This window comes from Rhynchophorus ferrugineus, unplaced genomic scaffold, assembly GCF_030347505.1.
Source record: "Rhynchophorus ferrugineus isolate W39M unplaced genomic scaffold, kcgeb_rfMv2 rfM3, whole genome shotgun sequence".
Lineage (NCBI taxonomy): Eukaryota > Metazoa > Arthropoda > Insecta > Coleoptera > Curculionidae > Rhynchophorus > Rhynchophorus ferrugineus.
In genome coordinates this window covers 30,204,895-30,229,574 of record NW_027472582.1, presented here as the reverse complement: position 1 = coordinate 30,229,574, position 24,680 = coordinate 30,204,895, and the positions used below count along the sequence as shown (strand labels likewise).

The window sequence follows — 24,680 nt, the reverse complement described above, 5'->3', positions numbered from 1 at the left end:
ATTACACAATTTCGGGATATTGATATTTCAGATCTACTCGAGTAATGATGTTTCTTAGAATTTCTACCCTATTCTGATGAAAATACTTGTTTAAAAAAAATTATAATATGAAAATAGATCTAGACATTAGATTTTCTAGTACTTTCCTATTCTTTCCTAGTAGAAATTTTCTCAGAACTTGTTGTTTTAGGAGTTAACATAAAAACGATATTAATCTATAAATAAAAATAAAGCATCTTTTTTTTAATATATGCTGATTGTGACATTTTTATTATATTTGATGCACCGCTTTGCAGATAATCTAGTCAAACAATAAAGGAAAACCATCTGTATCAAATAACTGCGTTTTATATATGAGATCTGATTATCCAATAAATAACAAATATTGGCAATAACTTTCGGCTGTATATATGTAATCGAAAAACGTCTGGTATTTTAGTTGTACGACGATAAAAATCATATTTTTTTCCATCCACTTTTTATATAAATATATTCAGAACGATGCCAATTCCTTTCGTCATCAATCAGAACATGATAAAGAAAACAAATAATTTTCAGAAAAGTTGTCGAAAAATGTGGAAGCTCGCTTGGTGAACAAATTTTAAATAACCACGTCCACGGGTATTTTTAGAACGGGATCCGACAAATATTTAGGTCGGCTTTAGAACTTGTTTTCTTTTTCTAGTGCTGAGCTAGACGATTTGCTTTACGTTCAAGTTAAAAATACACTCGAAAAGATGCGAGGATTTTGTTCGAAATGAGAGATTTCGTGTGCATCCGCGATGGTTTTTGATTTTAAAGACGCCTGATGCAGTAGATATAGCCAATTGCAATGGAGCATTAACTACACATCTCTACTGAAATATTCAGCCTTAGGTTTATCTATGTGTAGGTTATATAACGTGTATGGTTTAAATTAGAAATATTTAATTTGCTAGAAAACTATTTGATTTTTACAGAAAGAATTAGCGACTTTTACTTCTGATGGAACAATTGTAAATATATACTTCCACCTCCACTTTGATTTAATGATGGGTATTGCACCATTTTTAATCAAATTTCCATAGTATAGCTCTTATTGAATATTTTTTGAAGTTTTGCTAGGCCCAAATTCCACTAGTCTACAGTTGAGCAACTGGTCAACTTCTAAGCTTCTGTGCAAGTTCTAATAGATAGGGTTAGTTCACGGCGAATTCAGCCTCCCATTAGCGGTCTTTCTGTTCTTTTCTAGGTTATCTCTTAGATTATGGAGTAAATGGAAATCCGAGTGGAGTAAATTGAAAAGACAGCCTTATGATCTACTTGGAATCGAATAGACTGTATCACTAGTGAAACATATAATATTTTCTTAGAACTACGGGTTTTAACACGTTTTAAATTGATAATCAGTTTTTTATACGCGGAATCCATATATTATCCGAAAATATGCATAAGGTTATAGTTATGCAGTTATCGTTTTTTTGATAAGGCTTTATTATAAAATTAAAGGTTTGTTCACATGAAGATGAGCTCGTCTACTCGTGATTTTTTTTCATTAAGGCAGCAATCTTGAGCTGCGTTCAAATATTTGAACAAAATTAAAGCAGTAAATAATTTTTTAGTCAAATAAATTATAATATATTATTATGATATGCTTATTAATTTTATTAAAATGACTTAATGGCAAAGTTGTATCAGTTAATAATATATATTGATCGATTCAACTTTGATCGATTCGATAGAATGTCCGCTCTATGATATCCAAATATGTGTCTGTAGTATATAAAACATAAATAATTTTTTTCCTAACAGTGTAGACAATGCTGACTTACATCAAAATCTAGAAACCGGTACAGTCAAAGAAAGAATCACGTAATGATGAATATACAGATAGAATAACATCAGCGATGTGTAAATGGACATGCAATTCAATAATATCGACCCAAGACGTATTTTGATATAAAATATCAAGTGAATTTTGAACACGTGAGCAATTTCAGTATTCATTCAACTCAATTCAATTTCTAAGCCTGGAAATATTAATTGGGAACTATCGACTGAACACAGATCACGCACTTCAATGGTGCCATAAGTGAGATGGAGATATACGTATTTTTACTCGTACTAACTTCGGGAAAGAAAAGGAAAATTATTATTGTTTTTTTTATATTTTAAAGTCTCCTTTTACCAATTATTATTATTGAATTCTATTATATTCCAAGGATCAGATATCAATATCTAAAGATACCTTATATATTTGATTTGATTGTAAAGAGAGAGGAAATAATGACCCCCAAATATTTTCAGAAAGTCAATAATAAAGAGACCTAATAGTTGCCAATATAAAATAAATACAGTCGAAAGTATTTTACTATTTGTGAATAAAATTTTGGTTATTTTTGTCCTATTATGTTAATAAATAATATTGAAAACTAGAGTGACCTAAGGCTGCTATATTAATGTTCATTATTTTTTTTGCAGTCACTTGTAATGTTAACAAGATAACTTAAAATCATATATTTACATATAGGCATAATTCGGCATTCAAGTCAAGGCTAGGACGACAAAGAACATTAAAAAATAGTCAGTATAATACTAGTAACGACCGAAATTAGTCGAATAAAACAGTCGATAGTTCCCAACCCTACTTATTATATTAGGAGTAGAACATGTATTGGTTTTAATATATTTTTTTATTTTATATATTTTAAAGTCTCCTTTTACCAACTAGTGGCTTATCTGGACCGGACCTACAGTTTAACGCGGGCTCCGAACCACAGTCCTCGACATAAAGCCTACCGACTGACGAGTGACTAACTTAGTCTTACCCAGCTTGGTTACTGGCGTGATTGGTGATCATTTTCCTTATCGGATTTTGCACTCTTGCCTAGGAAAATCACAAATATTAAACAATCACAAACATACATTTACGAGCACGCCCTAGCAGGATTCGAACCCGCTATCGCAACAGTAGGTGAACCGTCCTGTCGACTTTACCACTGCGCCAGCAAGCCTTTTTTATGTCACAATGAATATCAATTTGTGTAGAATAACGAAATTTCTATTTTTGGAGTTTAAAAATAGTTAATAACGAAAACAACTGGTTCCGCATATTTATGTGCAATTTTTATCCGTAATATTATAATAATAAATACGAAATATCTGATAGTTATTTTATAAAAATTTTACAGAAACTTTGAATTGTTTCTGCTCTGCTGTCTATTTGTCTAACAATTATTAACCAATTTTACACATTTCTATATTATTTATGAAAATAGTATTAATATATAGTAGATTTCGTTCTGTCGTGACTTCATAATTATCTGATTAGTATAAGTAGTGAAATTTATCCATATTCTGTATTAAATAACTTCATTTTTTCACCTAATTTCGGTTGCATGGATACGGATAATTTTAACTTGCGCGACCTCAAAATTAACAAGACGACCGAGCAATTTTAGAATGGTAAAAAGTCGAACGATATACATGAATTGGCCACCCAAATTGTGGGTCGTTGGCCCGCGTCTACAATCCGATGAAGTAACACTTAACAAAAGGAAAATAAAGAGGGAAAAAAATACCGAGGGAAAAAAAGGTTATCCCTTCGCCCAGTGCCCACGCAGAAACGGCCGGCCGTATATGGCTTATTGCGAACTGGTTCAGTTGCAGGTTGCTCGCAAATTGTTCCTCCTTTTTTTTTTCTTTCGGGTACGATGCTCAGGTTTTGGTGAAATTGGTCTTGTTATGTAAATCCGACCGGCATTATAAACCATAGTATTTTTGTTTAACGGTCGTCGTCGTATTCTTTTATGTTTGCTTCCATATTTATGTTTCTTGGTATTATTTGTTTTTGTTTCGTAATTATTTCTTACATTAACAATATAGCACTTTTATATTTGCAACGAAAATGTGTCAATAATTAATTTTCACACTTTAAATAATCATAAATACTTTTATTGAAAAATATTAATTAGGATGATCAGTTTTTTTAACCGCGTAACTCATGTGTTATCGGAAAATTTGCAGAAGGTCACGGACACTCTTTCAGATGTTGTTATTTTCTCAAAGCTTTATTATAAATTCAAGGCTTCTTCACATGAAGTTTGGACTTACTGTTCGATCTTCAATTCTATATATACATTAGGATATACTAATAATATTATTTAATATTGTTTGACATAATGTTAATTAATAACATATATTAATGGATTCTATAGTTATGGTTGTATATACTTGGTTGTAAGTATATAAGGTTACAGTTATTTGTTACATTAAAAACATAGCTAAAGCAGTTTTAGCACCATAACAAAACTATGTCAATCAGGATCATCAGTTTTTTAATCGTGGAACCCATCTCTTATTGGAAATTTTTCAAAAAAGGTCAGTAAGGTCATGAGCAGTCTTTCATATATAGTTTTTTTAAGATAAAGATTTTCACATAAAGATGAGCTCGTCTACCTTTGAGTTCTTTCGTTAAGAGTCGACTATTTGTTCAAAGTTTCATTTAAGTAGTATAATAAATTAAAAACATTAAGTAATAGTTAATCATTTTTCATCATATACCTATCGTTTACTATTATATAAAATATATTAATTGATATTCTAGTTGGAATTGCAATTATTTCTTGCATAAAAAATGCTAATATAACAATATAACAATCAATAATTGTTTTTTATATTTTAATAACTGTAAAGTCTATTATTAAACGATATTGGTATTTAAAAAATATCTAAGTATTTTGACTTTTTAGTTATAGGTTATATATGTATTCTAAACATCAAAAGATCTAAAAAAATAGCAGTTAAAATTAAGTTTCATTTAATTATTCTTATAACAACACTGCAAATAGAGTAAAAAGAATATGATATTTTTATTAGTAAAATATCGTATGAATAGTCTAGTACAGTACAACTTAAATGTTGACATTTAGTACTAACTATAATACCTTTTCGCTTGTCCAAATAATGTAATATAGCGATAAAACATAGGTAATATATTTGGTAAGTTATATATGACTAATATATTATGGCAAACAGCAAACATAAATTTTAAATAATTTTCTTAACGAAATTGTTAATATTTAAACATTTTTTGAAATTTTTTTGACTTTAATAACTAATACGTAATTTCATATTTTATTAATTTTAAATTAGATTGTAATAAAATAAAAGCAATTTACATTTAAATCGCCAGACGCCGTTTTTATGTTTGATATAGATACTGAGAATCCTTCAATTTCACTTCGAAGAAGCCTGTTTGAACATAAATTAGATATACCAGTTCAAACTATGTTAACCAAATCGAATAAAATGTACAAAAAAAAAATTCATAAATAAAGAAAATCAACTTTTAAACGTTGCGGCAACAAAAGTATGGATTGGAGTTCTTTTCATGGCCATGAAATAGAAATGAATGTTTAGGGTAAACTGATATGGCTCTGTGAATGGAGGTAAAACGAAATGAAACCAGACGAGAGAGGAGACGAGGCTTGGACAGTCGATGGTGGCACGTCTAAACCAAACGGTGGTCGGTTACTGAATGATTAGAAAAACGTCTCGGGGTTGCCAGCTATTCGTTATCGGGTTCTAGTTGGCGCTGCTGGCATCCTGCCTGTGTTAACATCTGGGATTATGATGATTATATGTCCTAAAATGTAATCTGAAAATAAACTCAATCATCAGTGCCTCGTAGTTGATGAAAATTGATGAAGTGATAAAGAAATTAATTTTTTAATATTAGAATATTAAATTATTTGTTAATTATCAATTTCAAGTTCCTCATTTATGACCATATGTAAAACATCGTCATCGTCATCAGTTTTTGAGAATAATAAACAATATTATTGAACAATATATGTTATTTATCTTATACATTGCACTGTTATTGCTCATAACAATTAAAGTTAGTCAATGAAAAATATAATTACTTCTTTGCACTCTGATTTTAACTTTTATTGAAACATGAAAGACAATAATAATAAAAAACCTACACAAGAAAAAATACTACTTATATTTATTTATAATATGTAAATGTATTCATCTTTTTTTTATGAAAGTCACAGAAAATATTTCCCAGAAAGCAGTAAAGCGTCAAGAGATTAAGCTTAACCTCTGGAAAAGCGTCTACTTTGAGTTATTTTCGGAAACATTTATTTTGATTTTATACTTAACCTTCACGCTTTTGACCGAGAAATTTTAAAAAAATTAAATATTTAACAAAAATGACGTTGAAAATGTAGCTATTCAGTTAGCAACGGAATTATTTCAGTTTAAATAAACACTTATTCAAAAAATATTGAAAACTTGATCGGCTTTAGACACATGGTATATATATATAAAAAGCATATCTTGTTATCTTGCCAAAATGTATGACGGACATTAGTTATGGAATTATTTGTAATTCTGATAATCATATCATATTTATATTTATGTATACTATATTTAAATTGTTGTATTCATCAATTATTCATTTTATGTTATGCATAATATTTCTGATGAACTTGCGGATATTTGATATAGAAATTTGACATTAAACTATATTCTGACAATAAAAATGTAGGATGGTAAGAATATACTAAGGATGTCATGTCTCTAACAAAGCCTCACAAAAAAAGGAAACAGGACCCTGGGGAAATAAAGGAAGCGAATAATTACAGAAAAAAACCCTTGTTTATAATCCATTTGGGCTATTACTTTATAACACAAAGGAAGAAATTGGCAATCTTCCATTTAGCATTCTCTAAACAGTAAGCGGCAATGCATGCAAATTGACGTCGTTGTGTTTCTTTTTGGGGTGTGTTCCGCCTCCGAATTGGCAGCGCAAAGATATAAACCAGGTATTTATGTTCTCCGGCCGAGGAATTCCACCAGCCCGGGCAATTCACGTACACCTCAACAATTACGCAATTACTCTCTTCAGAACTTAAGCTGAAACGAAAACGCCGCAAAAGGAAGGCGTTAAACGCAATAAAAACGGCTATTGAACGAAATTAAAACCATCGAAGAAACGATATTTTAGTGCTGGTAATTTTACCGCTTTTAAATAAACTTGGGAAGTGGAAAAGCTCGTTGTTTCATCTGACGAGAAGTAATTTGTTACTTCGATATAAATGCTGTGACTTTAGTGGTGGCACGATTAACATATTTGAGTGATTTTAATATAAAATGGTTGCTTTAAGATGAAAGCAAAAACTGTCTCATGGATTTATATAAAATGTTAATAATTAAAATATATAATTCTCCGTATATTGTGAATTTTTGATTTATTTTTGTTACTCGTAGTATTGTACTATTCATCAATCTCCCGCTTATGGGCAATAAGCATTGTTATGATTAATAATCCATTCCTATATGCCATTCCGTGCATCTTAAAGAAACTTGGAAGTGGTTCTTCGCAAATTAATATATGAAGACCATGGCTGGTAGGTTTTAAAGTTTTATGCATATTGCTTGGACAACAAGCTGGATTTACCTTTTTGCCTTGCATTTTGTGTCCATGGGATAGCTGAGGCCGAGAAAAGCACTGGACCAAAAAGAATCAGCCTCCAGGGGAGTTTAATTTAGTGAATAAAACGTCCTCCAAAAAACATTGGTGCCTGCCTCCGCATAAAATTATTTTACGACCGCTGTACATAAAGTTGGGATTGGTGAAGCAAACTGTAAAATTAGTTTCCAAAGATGGAAATTGCTTCAAATACATAGTTTCAAAGTTTTTAGGATTCTCAAGGGCATGGATGAGGGAAGGTTTTCGTCAAACCAGACACTAGATCGCTTATGATTGACCCTCAATTGATCACAACTAAGGTGGATCCTCAAAATGAAGTAAAGACCCGAACTATCAACAAATAATCAAGAGAGTGCTATAGCACTTCAAACTTTAGGTTGTCTAATGAGTACTTTTAGTACTTTAGACATTTTATTCATTCCCACTTTCCGAAAAATTTGGGAGACGAGCAAGAAGTGAGTGAAGAGCAGGTGAGGTTAACGATTACCCTAGGACATTAAAAAAGCTGGGATAACATTTCACGACATGTATCTTTAATGGTTTGCAAATAAAATAATATTTTTCAATTCTATTATCTTTTAATTTATTGTAATAACTCATATAACATGGCCCAAATTGTACAAATAACAAAAATGAAGTTAAGACACCAAAAAAACCCAAAGGTTATGTCACAAAACCTAAACAGCTCTTAGCCATTTTTTGCAAAGCTGTGTTATCTGCATAAATCCGTTGAATGAGTAAAATCTCAAGGTAGTAATTATAGAACCAACTGCATATTAATTTAATATAATTGCAAATTCGAATATCATCCAACGTTGCGACCTACACAGTAAAAGTCCTCTTGTAAAAAATTGAAACATCTTGAAAATTGTACATTTAAAGCAATTAATGCAAGTAATATAATCCTAATAATAACAATACAATTAATTTCAATACAATTAATTATCTAGTGTCTATTCAAATTAACACTCTAATTTATCAAATAACTATAATGAATTCTAATAGTTTTTTTTTCTAATTATAAGTATTGTAATCTTTTATCTCGGTTAACAGCTCTAAATCTATTTTCACAGTCGATATTAAATTAACAACTATTAAGATATATTTAGATCTATAATTAGTCATACAGATGCACTTTTGAACTGTGACCTATTAATACATTTGTAATTGAATATTTATTGCTTTTTTTGTGTCGGTTTTATTTTAAAACGATAAGCATAAAGGGAGTTTTATAGTTTTTCAGTCGAGTATACTCGGTCATATATTTGATGTGTTTAAATCGTTTGTTTTTTATTTAATTCGGTAAACAATTGAAAGTCAGTTCATGTATAATTTTATAAAATATTTTTTATAAATAATAAATTTCTTTATCGAACTAAACAATAATATAACATAATTTCAAATAAGGAAACAGTCAAGAAAACGATTGTTGAAAGTAAAACAAATAAAGTGTTTTTAACTATGGTGTTTTGAACTTAAACCTAAGATATATAACTGTGATGTTGTCAGGAAAGCACTTCTATATTTCTCCCCTTCTAATTCTTCAGAATTGAATGCTAAAGCTTATTTTCAGTGAAGATTCCTTCTGCATAGAGCTGTGGTGAGAATATTCAAGAAAGAATTAGGGAAATTGTTGAAAGCCGGAACGCATATAGGAAAACGTAAACTTTTAAGCAATCAAAACTTGGCTAACGAGAACAATTCTACCTAATCACCTCTCATGATGACATAATTCACCACATTATAGGAAATAATCCAACGTAATGGAAAAGAATAGGGCTCTATGTGGGACATTCCTTCAAAATTCTCTTCAACCTTGATCTCTATGCCCTATCATTCATCACATTGACGGATATTTTTCTTTTAATTGTTATGTTTTATTTGGATTATGATACTATATTTTCTTAACAATTATTTTATGTTGTTCTAATTTAATTAAATGTTTATTTTGTTCACATGTATTGTGTTATTTTATTTTCATATATTATATATTTATAGTTAAACATAAATAAATAAATAATCATTGATATGTTATTATTATTTAAATAAAAACTAAATTCAAGACTATTTCATCATCATTTACTAAACCTATTTTTTTTCCAACACAGCGCTGCTATAACCAGAATAGTTTTGTATTAGTCAAAAATATTCCGATTTATAGGTTTATGTTACATTCTATTGATTTGACGAATGTCCCAAGGTCTCTCCCACTATTGATTATCGCATTAATACAATCAGCTGTAGAAAAAATTTGAATGTTTTCAAGTGTGCTTTGATTAATTGGAGTTTCGACCACTCGTAGTTTTCAGCATTTTCACATCACAAATTGTGTTAAAGATTTACTCAGAATATAACATATATCATTGCCAAATATCTTGGCATATTTGAAATTTTATATTTAACATACCTAAAAAGGAAAATTTATATTTCTTTGTTTTCGCTATAAGTTTTTATCGTTATCAGTGCAGTTTTAATTAATAAATGTTTTTGTACTAGTGTTCATGATCATTAATACCATAATAATTGGTATGATATATTACGTCCGAAATTACTCATAATTAGTATTTGAAATAATGTGATTTGTTAATTACTTTCAACATATATCCAGTTATTAGAGGAACTTACATTGGGTGCTTAATGGTAATTCGGAAGAACCATAATTACCACGATTAAAATGATTGATGTACAGATCGTCTAAAGTATCTAACGGTGTTTTCTTTCTAAGATCTAATTATCCATTGGACTTGACTTATCATTATTTATCATAAGGCGATCGTTCATATAATTTTAGATATAATAAAATTATCTTTACAGGCACTTTCGGTAATTAATTTTAACTATATTGATATGATTATTAAGGCATTTATATAGTTAATATAAATTTATCGTTTGATTTAAGTTTTTAATTACATTATACATATACTATAAAATAGAAAATTGATTGAGAATTGTTAATATGTTAATAAGTCAATCTGTTATAAGCCAAAATATAATTTATATTGCAAATATTAACATCTAGTGGTGTGAAATATTATTTTTGTTTAAAGTAATAAAACAGGATAACTTTATTAATTAGAATATATTTCAAAATTAGTTAAATAAGTTTTTTTAGTATATAAATGTTATTTCGGTAAAAGACGTAGTTTTTATTGTCTTGGGCGATAAATTGCTATAGATATATATATACTTTATAGAATTTGATAATATTAATTTACGATAACTAATCTAGAATTGTTTAAATATTTTATTTATTGTAGTAATCTAGACTTATTCGTATTAAGTATAAAAAGGACGCGCTTCCTTCAAAAAGCTGATAAAAAATATTGACCTTTACATTGGGGTTTATTTAATAACACATCTTATAATTTACGACATGTGTAATACTTTCTTGATAGCATCAATTCACTTTTATAGCTTTCGTGGCTTAGTATCATTATTAACGGTACTTTTATATATGTAAAGAAGAGCATTATTTATTTTCTTATCATTAATAAATATTTATATATATTAGGTTGATCTCAAACAGCATACTTTCGAAATGAGGGAAATGAAAGATTTTTTATTTTGTTTTTTTGTTTGTATCCAGAATTATATCGAACAAGAACACGCAATTAAATAATATATTTGTTTATTTTTGAAAGTTTTACTACAAGCCTTTTACATTTTATCTATTGTGTATTTTATTTTAGGCGATTATTTTTAATAGATAAAATAACATAGCTCTAAAATGACATATCTTAAAGATCAGAACCATATTCAGTAAATTTAAGAAAGGTGGTCGTAACTTTTTAATGTGGTGTAAGTGATAGGTATAAGTTTTAGTATGGTATATTTCTGAAGTAACTTGAGATTCCATATATATCAGGAGAATGTGTAAAATTTATTGTTTTAGAAAACGAATGGCTGATAAAACTGAAACATTGTTTATTACTAAATATGTATATACTATGATTTCGCGGCTTTTCGTCAGTTAAACCAGTTGAACGATTCTACTATGACAAGCTAATTTCTGAATACTTAAAGATATTCGTCGTCAAGACAACAACGACAATAACATATATTTAAATATTTTATGCAGTTTTAAAGTGATTGGCTTTGCGTCATTTTATGAATTGGTATTGTGTGGTGGCGGAAAAACACATAAAGTTTTTTTTTAATATTAATGTCACACCACATGTGGCAGTGAATCACCTTCCCACGTAATGAATAGCAGGACCATACTTTCTCGGTTTATGTGGTCACATATATATAGGTTAGCCTTTTATCCTTGACAAAAATCAAACCATTTATGTAATTTATTGAGAGTTTCCAAAAACGTCAAGAAATTCTGTAGCAGATCATTCTTGATCGTTTAATACGCATTATATTTGTATCTTTTACCGTATTAATGCCTTCTGATTTATGGTATCTAGTTATTTAACTAAAAAATCGTAATAATTTAGCTCTGATGTACTATTGTTTCCTAGCAGAAATAATATTAACTACTATTACCAAGGTTTCATTCACCATTCCACTTTCATGATCGTATATACTGGCGTTTCAATAAGTTTGCGAATACTAAATGGGAATAAAAACAGACTTATAATTGTCTTATTGATTTAGTACCTTTTAATGAAGCAAAAAATGGATTGTTTTTGAATTATGTATATTCACACTATTTACACTATTATCTGGCCAAAGAATTTTAAATAACTTTTTAGTTTCTCTTTAATATTAATAGGACTTAGATTTAGATAATAATTCCTGTATGAGAGAGTGATAAACATGATATTTTGTGAAAACTAAACAATTTGATCTTTAGAAGAATTGCAGTTCTGTGTTAGATATATTCGAATTTATGCAGACGTTCATAAGAAATATTTTATAATGATGGAGCGGAATGTAGAAATTTAATGTAATTCTAGCATTCGTCTGTGTCTATTCATCCTACCCGTAAAATAGAATAATCTATTATTAAGGAGTTGTTGTTGGCGAACGCTATAAATATAAATTTGTTGAATTCGGTGTTTCGAATTGGGCAATTTCTATTAAAGTTACATTTCGCTCTATTGTCTACTACTATGCTGCAGTAATTTGTCTAAAGAAAAATGACGCAATCCATCGCGGAGGCGGCTTTTTATATTTGGCACAGCCAACCTGTTGTTATGATTAATTCTTGTTAACCGTTTAAGAACCACCTGCAATTGTATTATATTTGTAAAATATAAATTAAGAGGCAACTATTAGGTGTAACGTAGAATGTCAAGTAAAAGAAAAACACATGTCAGATCAACAATGTCCTGTAGTGGGTGAGGATTTGGGTTTTTGTGTGTTACGTTATTTCACTCAGACCTACTATTGTAATATGATTATATTTTACATATATGTTAATTTAGTCAAAAGCCTACCTGTTTCCTACTATCTTGGTAATAAAGTAACTACTATTCAGCCAGTTATGTTATCACGTTTCATATATTTATATAGATGATGATCAAAGAATACATGGTCTGCTGAATATGGTGGCTGCTTGGGTTGTTTTTGGGTTTGCAATTTTCTTGGGTTTAAGCGGTACTTCCAGTTCTTCGTCTTCAGGTTTTTTTCAGTGTATGTTCTCCAGTTATTCCAACGCTAGTTCCAGTTAGTAGCTGCTATTAATAATAATCCTCATTCACTATTAGTTATTTACTATAAACAATTCATTTTTTTTGCAATTTTTGAATTAAATATAATTCAGTAAATTGTCTAAAAAGTGTCTGTAAATGCTGTAAATGGTATAATGGTATAATAATAAATTAGCATGTGTATGTTGTAATAATATCACAATTTTGGTGATGGTTATACTGTATTATATATTATATTATATATAATATAATATTGTATTTTAAAAACATATTATATATATATATATATATACTTACCTTACTGTATTAAAATTAATATATATCTTTAATAAATATTATGCTAATATATACCATTAACTAACATATAATTGCTGTAGATATTATTTAATATTTTGTCCAGTTTACTATTAAAATCTTTCGTAGTTTCATCTGAAAACTCATTTAAATGATATAATAAAGGGCTCTCTTTTTTCTACTACATTACATAGTAAAATCACTGTTAAATTAAATTACCTTTGGAGACAATGTTGCCAGAAAATTATTATGTAATTGGGTTTTCCTCCAGCAGAAGACATCTATAGGAAATTCAGCCAACTGTGTATAATTTTCGTTCCGGCATAAAAGGTGGTAGTTTCTAGAAGGAACCCTTTATTTGACAGCGAATTTAAATATACATTGAATACGTTATAAAAACAAAATTATTGTTTCGTTATTATACAACTGGCTAATTTATATTTTTGATAAATATGTTAAGGAACATTTCAACTAAAAATTAAAACAGTTCATAGTATCAGGTATCTGGACGTATCAGTTTTAACAACTACTAATAAATTAACTCTTAAATTCGATGGCTTTAACATTTCTTTATACAAAGCAACTGTTTTTAAATATACTTTTTTTAAAATGTAATGGAAGAATAAAATGTAGCGGAACTCTCATTACTTTTGTTGGTTGGCCTATCCGAACACTTTTAAAACCTTATGGTAATATCAACAAGAAGATATATTGCCGATGCAGATTACTGACTTCAGTTGAACAGTTAGAACGACGTATTGTTTCAAAAAAGACCAGCAATAGCGACTTAGTAGAAAGTAATACACTGTTGCAGTTCGAAAGGGTAATTATATGTACTAGTACTATATGGATAGTAGTACCCAGTGTACAACCATACGTAACGTTTTGATGATTGAATCTTTCCAAATGTTGGGTTCATCTTTCTTCGACACAGCATCGCCGTGTTGCTATAACTAAGAAGTTGTAGAAATAATATTTTAATTAACATATATTGTGTCAGATTGTAATCAGTATCTGGCCTCCTAAAATGAAAATATGATTAATATGTTTACAATATATTGAAAGACTTATCAATATTCTAAAAAATGTTGTGTTCAAATATTACTTTTCAGGTCCTTAAAAAATGTATCGTTTATAAACTAAAGATGCTTTGTAGTATGAATTGTGGAGGTTTTGTCATAGATACGTTTCATCCTGGATGAAGTTGATGAAAATATGAGAAAATTCTTTACACGGGAATAATCATTTAAAATCAAATTAACTAAATAACTTTTATATAAATTATATAATATGTTAGCGAATATTTTAAATTTGTAATCAACGTAATGGTGTCGGCCGCCGAGAAAAATATCGATATATCGTTTTCGATATTTAAAAAAAATATCAATATATCGATATTTTTAAGAGAAACTAAAAATATTAATATACCGGCCCGAAAAGTATTTCTTTTAAATATTGTAAAGAGTAGCGATTTTTAATAATTAGCGGTAGCGAAGTTTACTAAAATTAATTAAATGTTTAAGAGAGATCTTTAATTTTATTTGAATTAATTATCCAAAAATACCGACTGGAAAAATATCGATATATCGACATTTTTTCAGCATCCCTAAGTCAACGTATTAGACTTATTTATTAAGATTTAATATATGTATATACATTTCCCATGGCATTTGTAAACTTAAGTTTAGTCTATCACCAGTTAAACCAGCTTCTTATTATTTATCTCCGATTATAGTATTCAGTATCGGTGAGATTTCTTTACCGAATAATATCTGACCTATACAAAAGGAAAGGGTTCAATCACACATCCTTTGACCGAATCCAGTTTTCAACTGCGACGCCGTCCGAAGTGTATTGCATAATCATATTCTTGACCGGTCCACTCGGGACAGATGGACGGCAAAGAGCGCCCTTAACCCTTTCTCCTCGCTGGCCTTGTGGGAAGGCGCGCGAGGGGGAGACGATGGGCGACGTTGCCAAACCGGACCCGATCCCCGAGATATATTTTTTTAATATAGGAGAGCGCATAATTACTCGCGATATATGACAGGAACATTATCATCGCCCACATCTACTCGTCGGAACATAATTTATGAATGCTGTGTTAGTTAAATTGCATTACATTATCGAATACTGTGGGACGTGCGACCGGTCGTTTCGAACAAATTGAATCACTCATTCATTGACTGGCTCGTTTTAGTTTTTCTCCTCATAAATATCCATATAGACGCGTGATTTTTGTATGTGACGCGTTGCTATAAAAACCGCCGTTCGGACTAATGTCACTGTCATATATCACGTTGGATGTGTTTCAAATGGTGCGAAATTTATGAAGCCGAAAAGTATAATTTATTGCTGCTGAGGTAGATATTAACACGAAGTATGATGGTTGAATTAAATGGTTAATAATGGCAGGTAAAATTTAACATTTTTTCGTTTCAACCTACACAATATTTTGTGTTACTTATATAATTATTATTACATCTTACATTTGATATGCTTGGTGCAATCTTATTTTACAGATTAATTAATTACTATTGCTCTGTTGTACTAAAATGAAATTAAACTACTTAAGCTAAAGCTAATTTTGGTTCTCTTTAATCTTCTGATTTCCTGCGCGTTGTCCAGTAGATCTGCTGCTTACATGTTGCTGTGATTTGCCAAATCACACTATTTCTGGCTGAAATCTTGAATAATTTTGTAGATCCATTTGATTGTGACGTCATCATGCACTTCTTCGTTGGTTACGTAGCGATAAACATTGGTAATTAATTTAAGAACTTTGTTTTTTCAATACATATTAATTATTCAATATTTATTTTTCTTTTATCTATTTTAATAAACTCATATTTTACGTATTCAGTATTAATTGATATTGATATATATATATATATATATATATATATATACATATATATATTCTTCGTCTTCAGTTCTTCGTCTTCAGGTTTTTTTCAGTGTATGTTCTCCAGTTATTCCAACGCTAGTTCCAGTTAGTAGCTGCTATTAATAATAATCCTCATTCACTATTAGTTATTTACTATAAACAATTCATTTTTTTTTTGCAATTTTTGAATTAAATATAATTCAGTAAATTGTCTAAAAAGTGTCTGTAAATGGTATAATGGTATAATAATAAATTAGCATGTGTATGTTGTAAGAATATCACAATTTTGGTGATGGTTATACTGTATTATATATTATATTATATATAATATAATATTGTATTTTAAAAACATATTATATATATATATATATATATATATATATATATATATATATATATATATATATATATATATATATATACTTACCTTACTGTATTAAAATTAATATATATCTTTAATAAATATTATGCTAATATATACCATTAACTAACATATAATTGCTGTAGATATTATTTAATATTTTGTCCAGTTTACTATTAAAATTTAATAATTAAAATTAATATATATATATATATATATATATATATATATATATAAATATATATATATATTTCCGACGCGTTGCTATAAAAACCGCCGTTCGGACTAATGTCACTGTCATATATCACGTTGGATGTGTTTCAAATGGTGCGAAATTTATGAAGCCGAAAAGTATAATTTATTGCTGCTGAGGTAGATATTAACACGAAGTATGATGGTTGAATTAAATGGTTAATAATGGCAGGTAAAATTTAACATTTTTTCGTTTCAACCTACACAATATTTTGTGTTACTTATATAATTATTATTACATCTTACATTTGATATGCTTGGTGCAATCTTATTTTACAGATTAATTAATTACTATTGCTCTGTTGTACTAAAATGAAATTAAACTACTTAAGCTAAAGCTAATTTTGGTTCTCTTTAATCTTCTGATTTCCTGCGCGTTGTCCAGTAGATCTGCTGCTTACATGTTGCTGTGATTTGCCAAATCACACTATTTCTGGCTGAAATCTTGAATAATTTTGTAGATCCATTTGATTGTGACGTCATCATGCACTTCTTCGTTGGTTACGTAGCGATAAACATTGGTAATTAATTTAAGAACTTTGTTTTTTCAATACATATTAATTATTCAATATTTATTTTTCTTTTATCTATTTTAATAAACTCATATTTTACGTATTCAGTATTAATTGATATTGATATATATATATTAGTAATATATATATATATATATATATATATATATATATATATATATATATATATACATATATATATATATATATATATAACATTTTACCATAGCTGTAATAATAACAAAATAGATTATCACATGATACATAATGAGTATCTAACATACTTATATTTTTAGCCAGCATATTTTTGAAAGTTATAAAAGTTAAAGGAACTTTATAATAAGTATTGTAAATTTAATTATTTTATTAGCAAATTTAAAGAATGAATTGTATAACTAATATTAAGTAAACTGTAAAAATTCATTATTTTGATTAAATAAATACTGATCATTTTAACTTTCAATAATTTTTTAATTTTAGTACGTGATGAGGATGATGAGGAGTAATATTTTACATATTAATATATTTCACAATATGTATTTATTAGTATTTAAGTTGTATATCAGTATAACATTTTCCTATAGCTCTAATAATAACAAAATAAATTATCACATGGTGAGTTTCTAATATACTTATATTTTTAGCCAACATATCTTTGAAAGTTACAAAAGTTAAAGAAGCCTTACAATATGTATTCTAAATTTAAATATTGTATTAACAAATTTAAAGAATGAACTGTATAACTAGTATTAACTAATCTGTAAAAATACATTATCTGGATTAATTAAGTAAATATAATATAAATATAATAACTTTAAATAATTATTAAATTTTAATACCTGATAAGAATAACATTAGATTTACTTAATTTAAATGTATATATGTGGAGAACTGAAAAGTGAAATGAAATAATGAACCGTTAGAAGTCTTCGCGATTGAAAATAAAAGTATTTTTGTGGTTAGAACGTATATTTAAATATTCGCGGAGCCCTGATGAATATTTAAATAATAATAATGTATACAGAAATATTGACGATAACTGAGTAAAAATTATACGAGTCCTTGAGAACGCAATTGAAAATCTAACGTCTAAGGTTTGCGTCGCCTTGCAAGGTGACTCGGGCTGATGCCCGACTAAAACCGTCGAGGCGGCAACGTCGCGCCGCGCAGCTTCTCTGCCGCTGCCGAACGAGGTTGCCTCGGCGGTCGCGACTCGACATGGATCTAATTGTTGCTTTTGCTTTTGCAGACAGAAGACGCACAACCGTCAGCAGCTACCACCAGCATCAGGAATTGCAACATGCGCTAGAACCTTCTCCGTAAAGTTGACAATCGCTTCGCTTATTTGCATCCCGCTTGTGCGATATCATTCAAAAGGAAAACAGGATTACGAATTGGAACTCCTTTCGTCTAGTCCATTACGTTTTATATCTTAACCGAGATATAGAGATATAAAGGAAGAAAAGCGAAGAATACGTATAAATATTATATAAACATTGTGTTGTGATCGATTGTTTATAAGTTTAACCGTCAAAGAAGCACCCAAACTCGCGTGATATATAGGTTAACCACATTGTAACGTAGTTACTCGAAATGGACAATAATTCTACCTGATCTGAAAATATAACGTGAAGCCTTTTTGTGTGTGTTTTTCGCAATCGTCGCGTTACGTCCTCAGTGATTATCGCGTCCACAGCATCCCCGTGTATTTTAGAAGATTTTTTACCGTAAACGTCAATCGTACCGTAACCGAAAATGGCAATGGTTAATTTGCTAAACGGAAAAGATTCGCGCTGGCTCCAACTTGAGGTCTGCAGGGAGTTCCAGAGACAGAAATGTTCCAGGCCAGACACCGAGTGCAAGTTTGCCCATCCACCGGCCAACGTGGAAGTACAAAACGGCAGAGTGACAGCCTGCTACGACAGTATTAAGGTAAATTTCAAACTATACCCGTTAAATTGCTCGAATGTTATCTTTATTTCTTTGCGTCTAGAACAAACAATCAGAAATTGATCAAAGCGTGAAAACCAAACTGTACCGTTATACTCTGAATCATTCGCTGTTGGGTTCTACGTTTCCATTATCGTAAAAGGTAGCATTTCATTGTATAATGTTCAGCCTAAACAATGTGGGAACTCGTTTCTATACACCTTGTTTCAATTGAATAAATATCTTAAAATAGCATCAAATTTACAGTGTTTATTAATCCACATTACAAAGATGCATTTATTTATTAAAATAATCATACTCCTACAGTGAAAACGTGTTAAAAATTCTACACTGATTTTAAACAAATATGATTATATATCGTAGAACTTTATAATTATGCAAATTTGATTATAAATAACTTCTACTGTTCCCTTACGTCACTGAAAAATGGTTAATATATTCATCCGTTGCTTCATTAAGTAGCTATTATAGCATCTTTATCTATTACTGATTAATATGACTGAAGTGTTCCCGACTTACAATTTCTGATTTATTGTTTTCATTGGTGACTAGTTGACGATGTGTTCTGAATAAAAATTGTTCTTTAATTTTTTTATGTAAATCGAAATAACACTGATTTGTTTCCTCGGCAATGGAATGTGTTTATCATTAAATTACCGTAAATAGTTTCACTGTTTCGATTTTATTGTTCTAAAAATAATTCTGTTGATGTAGAATGTTAAGTTAATTACATTTTTTTAAATTTATTTATTACGCTGTTACTAATCGTTGTTCACTAACTTACAATTTGTCCCTACAATAACTTGAATGTAGATATAGGAATAGTCCTAGGAAGACCCATGGTCCCTATCTTAGTCTCTATTAACACTGCTCTTTTTCTATTAAGTGCACCTAATACTATATTACACTACACAAGATCAAATGGTTTAATTATTTTGACTATGTGTCCTATTCTGGTGTTCCCCTCATGTCTCCTTGCAATTCTCTTGATTTCCTGAGTGGCAGTAACTGAGTGCACCTACAATATTTCTCAGGACTTTTTTCTGGAAAACTTATATTGCATTTATGTTACTTTTCGCAAAACATCCCCATGAATTCCGTATGTCAATTCATCAATATATGTTCAATATATATCTGCAGTTCTTGTTTTCTTTTTTACATGTTCTTTCAAGAGAAGTTTTGCATCAAGATTCATTAGCGTTGTTACTATATGGAATTATAGTATTATTTATTATTATTGGTGCTTGTGCGGGCACAGATTAGTTTTCATTAATTTTATTTATTTACTATTTTTCTTTTTTTATTTAATATTTATTTATGTTTGGGTCCATTTCTTTATATTGTCACCTGCCTGTTGTAATTTTCCTGTAGCTTCTTCGCTATTGAATTAAATTAATAATATAATATGTGTTAACGTGATTCTGAAATTAACAAAACATCGACATCAATAAACATTTCCATTTCAGTTAAGGACTTCATCCATCTTAATTCGCACTTATTTACATATTTATTAACCAATCTAAGCTCTGCATTAAAATGACGATTGTCCGATATAACGGCGGGTCCACCCTAGTAAATAAGGGTCACGTGATGATCGATCTTTTTTGACATCTAATAAAGTGGGAAAATCTTTCCAGCCGATGTGATAATTACAGATTAATTTGATGTAAGAATATATCAAAACAGGAGTACGTCCACAATGTTGTAATATTTTCTTTGCTTATCTTGATAAATCATGTATATGTAATCAGAATGTAATTGGGAGTATCCCAAGTGATTTCAAACTTACTGAACGACAAAGACGCCTTATTTAAAGCTGAATATATATCAAAGGAAAATATGTTAAATTTATGTGCATTAATTGGTGACTAATCTCTGGTCCAGATGTTTTCGAATTTTATGGTTTATTTGTTCCTTTGGGTTATAAAATAGATAATAAAACATTGTTTTTGTTATAGAATGTTTGTTGTTAATATTATGCAAAATTACTGAGAACTTTATTTTGAAAGGTTTTAATGATTTATTGCAAAAATATGATGGGATTTTATTAAAAGTCCTAATACAATAATACTTAATGTAATATTCAGAATACTATTTACTGTATAAGCTGATATCAATTATTATGTCCAAGTGTTATTGCATAATAAACATTAAATATTTTTAGATTGGAATTAAAAACACCTCGATAATATTTTTAGTAGCTGCATTTTTAGCCATAATACAGTCCGAAACTGTTGACACTTATCACAATAAGGATGGATATGTTAATCTTATTGACCTTGTTTCATTAAACCCGAAACCAAATCAAATTGGGTCTGTCGCCATGCACAAACCGATGACTCTATAGTTTATATTTAGATGACACTCAGACGCAGGATGGGCATAGTAAAAATCGGAGGAAGAAAACTTAAACGCGCCTCGTTTTATTGCCAGTACAGCAATCCGTTCTGCAGTGCAGAAAGACAAAATTAACATATTTCGTTACTCAAGTTTGTTCACCTTTTTCGTTTTATGGCGATTAGCAGACGCCGTATTTGCGTTCGCTTCACACCGATGATGCCGTCACACTTTCACATTTATATTAAATAAATTTAATTAATCTTATTGAGCTGAAGAACCTTTTTTTTATAAAATTACCTAATTTTCAATTGGTCTAATTTTTAATTAATATACGAGAATATATATATATATGCACTTACTTCGTTTACTAGCGAATAAAATATACTCATGAAATAAGCAAACATTTCGTACTTTACAATGCTTGACGTTTTTGTTTGTTAACATGATTAATAAGTTCATTATTTATTTCGTCAGCTGCATTCCCCATCACATTTATTGCAAAACTTTTCCTTCTAATCTTTGAAATAGCGATTGAGTTTAAAACCATCTTCTATTTTCATATCCTTAATACCCAAACATATGCTAAAAAAATTCGACCTAAAATTCCATACTCTTTAAACGAATATCTTGAAGCGAACGATGCATAACGAATATATATATATATTTATATTTATATGTATGTGTGTGTGTTAGCGATGGTATTTTTTCGATTGTTAAATTATTAAATTATATTCATTTGAACATTTTAAGTGAGCTGTGTGGAGTTGAACAAAATTTTAGTAAGATTTTAAGTGAATAACAAAACTTCGACTCATCACAGTGGATGAGACTTAATTATATTGCCATGATTGCATTGATGAACTATTACAATCAAGAGTCAAATTCACTTGTTTCGAACGGCTATATCGTCAATCCTTCCTTAAGGCTCCAATACTTTGGACATCTCTGTAGAATAAAGAATAAACGAATCCCTCACAGATTTATCTGGCGAAACTTTTTAATGGAAGATGCTGCTTAGGAACACCTCCAAAACAGTATTTTTCTTATAATAGGAAGCGATTTGAAAAATAGGAAACTATCAATAGGAGAATATAGAGAAGCGTAAAGGATTCTATAATTAATAACTGCCTCAGCCTAGATTTCCTAGAACCTAGAAATTCTGCTATAAGTTAAGTGTAGTTAATAATTAAGTAAATAAGTTAGAGAGCACATCTATGTTTTGCTTTCTTGTATAAAAAATCATTATAAACAAGAGACCTAATTTTATTGTAAAATTCGATGGTTTTGACATATCCCTACATAAAATAACAGTTCTCCATTTAGTATTATTACGTTGTTCAATATATACAAGCATTTATCATAGAACTTTTTTTATTTGATTTGAAGAAATGTCCTGCGAACCTCAAGCACTTTTAGAAACGTGTGGTAATTTTAATATCAAAAACAAAGATCTAAAAACACACATTGACTAAACAAGACTTATTGAGCGTAGACCAAGTTCAAGCTCTCAAAGAATTTTCAAACAGCTTAACAGTGATTAATCAACTGTCTCATATCAAATTGTTTAAATTGCATACCAAAAATTTACCATACATTAGAGGTTCTTTGAAATAAATATATTGTAAGTCGAGGAAAATAATACTAGAAATTAAATTCATTTTTTAATTTAATTTTAGCGAACTTATTCATCAACTTAGTATCTTTTTCGAATCAACTTACCCAAGGGCTTGTTGCAGTCCACTAATAGAGCATTCGATTGCCGACTTTTTCTTGCGAAACATTTTACTTCTTACAAAGCATAACGATCAGCTTAACATCAGAAATCGCACGACATAAAAATTGGGTATGGGACTTTAAATTGTAAATCATGCTTTATAAATGCAATAACAATACAGTTAAGCTTTGAAACTTTGTGGTTTGCTTTTTTGTCCAAAATATCTGCATCATTAATGGTTCAAACTATGATTTTCGAAATTACCTTCTAGAGTGTCTTACAACTACGAAATTTCGGTACAATAGTATTTACAGTGCATAACTAACAAAAAAAAATCAGACGCTATGCACAAATAATAGTAAATATACAAGTAAAATAAAATCTTTAGACGACAAAATAAAACTTACCAGTGGAAAGACACATTCACTGATTCATAACTATAGACTCAGAATGACGTTATGGAAATGGCCGAGAAAATGTCTAAGAATTTTGTTCAAGATTGTGACTTCCCGTAACACCGAAAACAAATCCTGCTGCTAAAGGTATACAGAAAGCCAGAGAACGAGACGCAAAATGTATGGAATAAACATAGATATAAATATTTTTTATGAATATAATACGAAATATTATGTAATTTTATTTGTTACATTTCAATGAGTTATTTATCCTGATTTTTTAAAATGAATGATTTTGATAGTTTGATTTAATAGTTTTTTTATTAGTATTTTATTTTGATAGTTTGATAGTTTACTGATGTGGAAACAGAATCTCTTAGGAGACAGACAAGATGAGATACGTTTTTCATATTTAAGGTATTATTGTGACTAAATTAAGTACATTTAAGCAATGAATATAAATTTAAGTGACCATAAAGCAGAATGTGAAACCGAACGTGTGAAAAAGTTACTCTTGACTTAGAATGACCCATATATCATCTAAAATTATATAAATATTTCTGAATTATCCAGCATTAACAATTTATTCATATAACAATAGTTTTGTGTTAAAAATTCCAGATGATTAAGTAAGATCCATATATTTATATGTAGAGTTTATGCAGATATTTTGAAATTATGTTGGCGGAAACGTGAATTGAATTAGATAGTTATTAGAAGTAGACACAGCTCCATCGATGCGTAATTTAATCGGTGGTAGCGTCGTAATTAGTGTCGCATTGCTGGGATGATTAGAGAGGAAAATTGGTTTAAACTCGGTTTAGTAATGTAGATTATGCCATGCCACTCAAACATTCCCAGTCGCTCACAAAAAAATTAATTGTCCATTTGT

General features: G+C 29.3%; 1 protein-coding gene across 12 annotated transcripts in view; it reads left to right on the top strand.

The window, feature by feature from the left end:
* mbl (splicing regulator muscleblind) overlaps nucleotides 1–24,680 on the top strand; it is a 630,287-nt gene that overhangs the window by 190,176 nt on the left and 415,431 nt on the right. For all 12 annotated transcript variants that reach the window (XM_076398245.1, XM_076398242.1, XM_076398243.1 and 9 more), the window contains one exon: nucleotides 18,639–19,321. In XM_076398245.1, coding sequence (XP_076254360.1) covers nucleotides 19,145–19,321 — 177 coding nt within the window. In that variant the 5' untranslated portion in view covers nucleotides 18,639–19,144. The remainder of the gene's footprint in view (nucleotides 1–18,638; nucleotides 19,322–24,680) is intronic.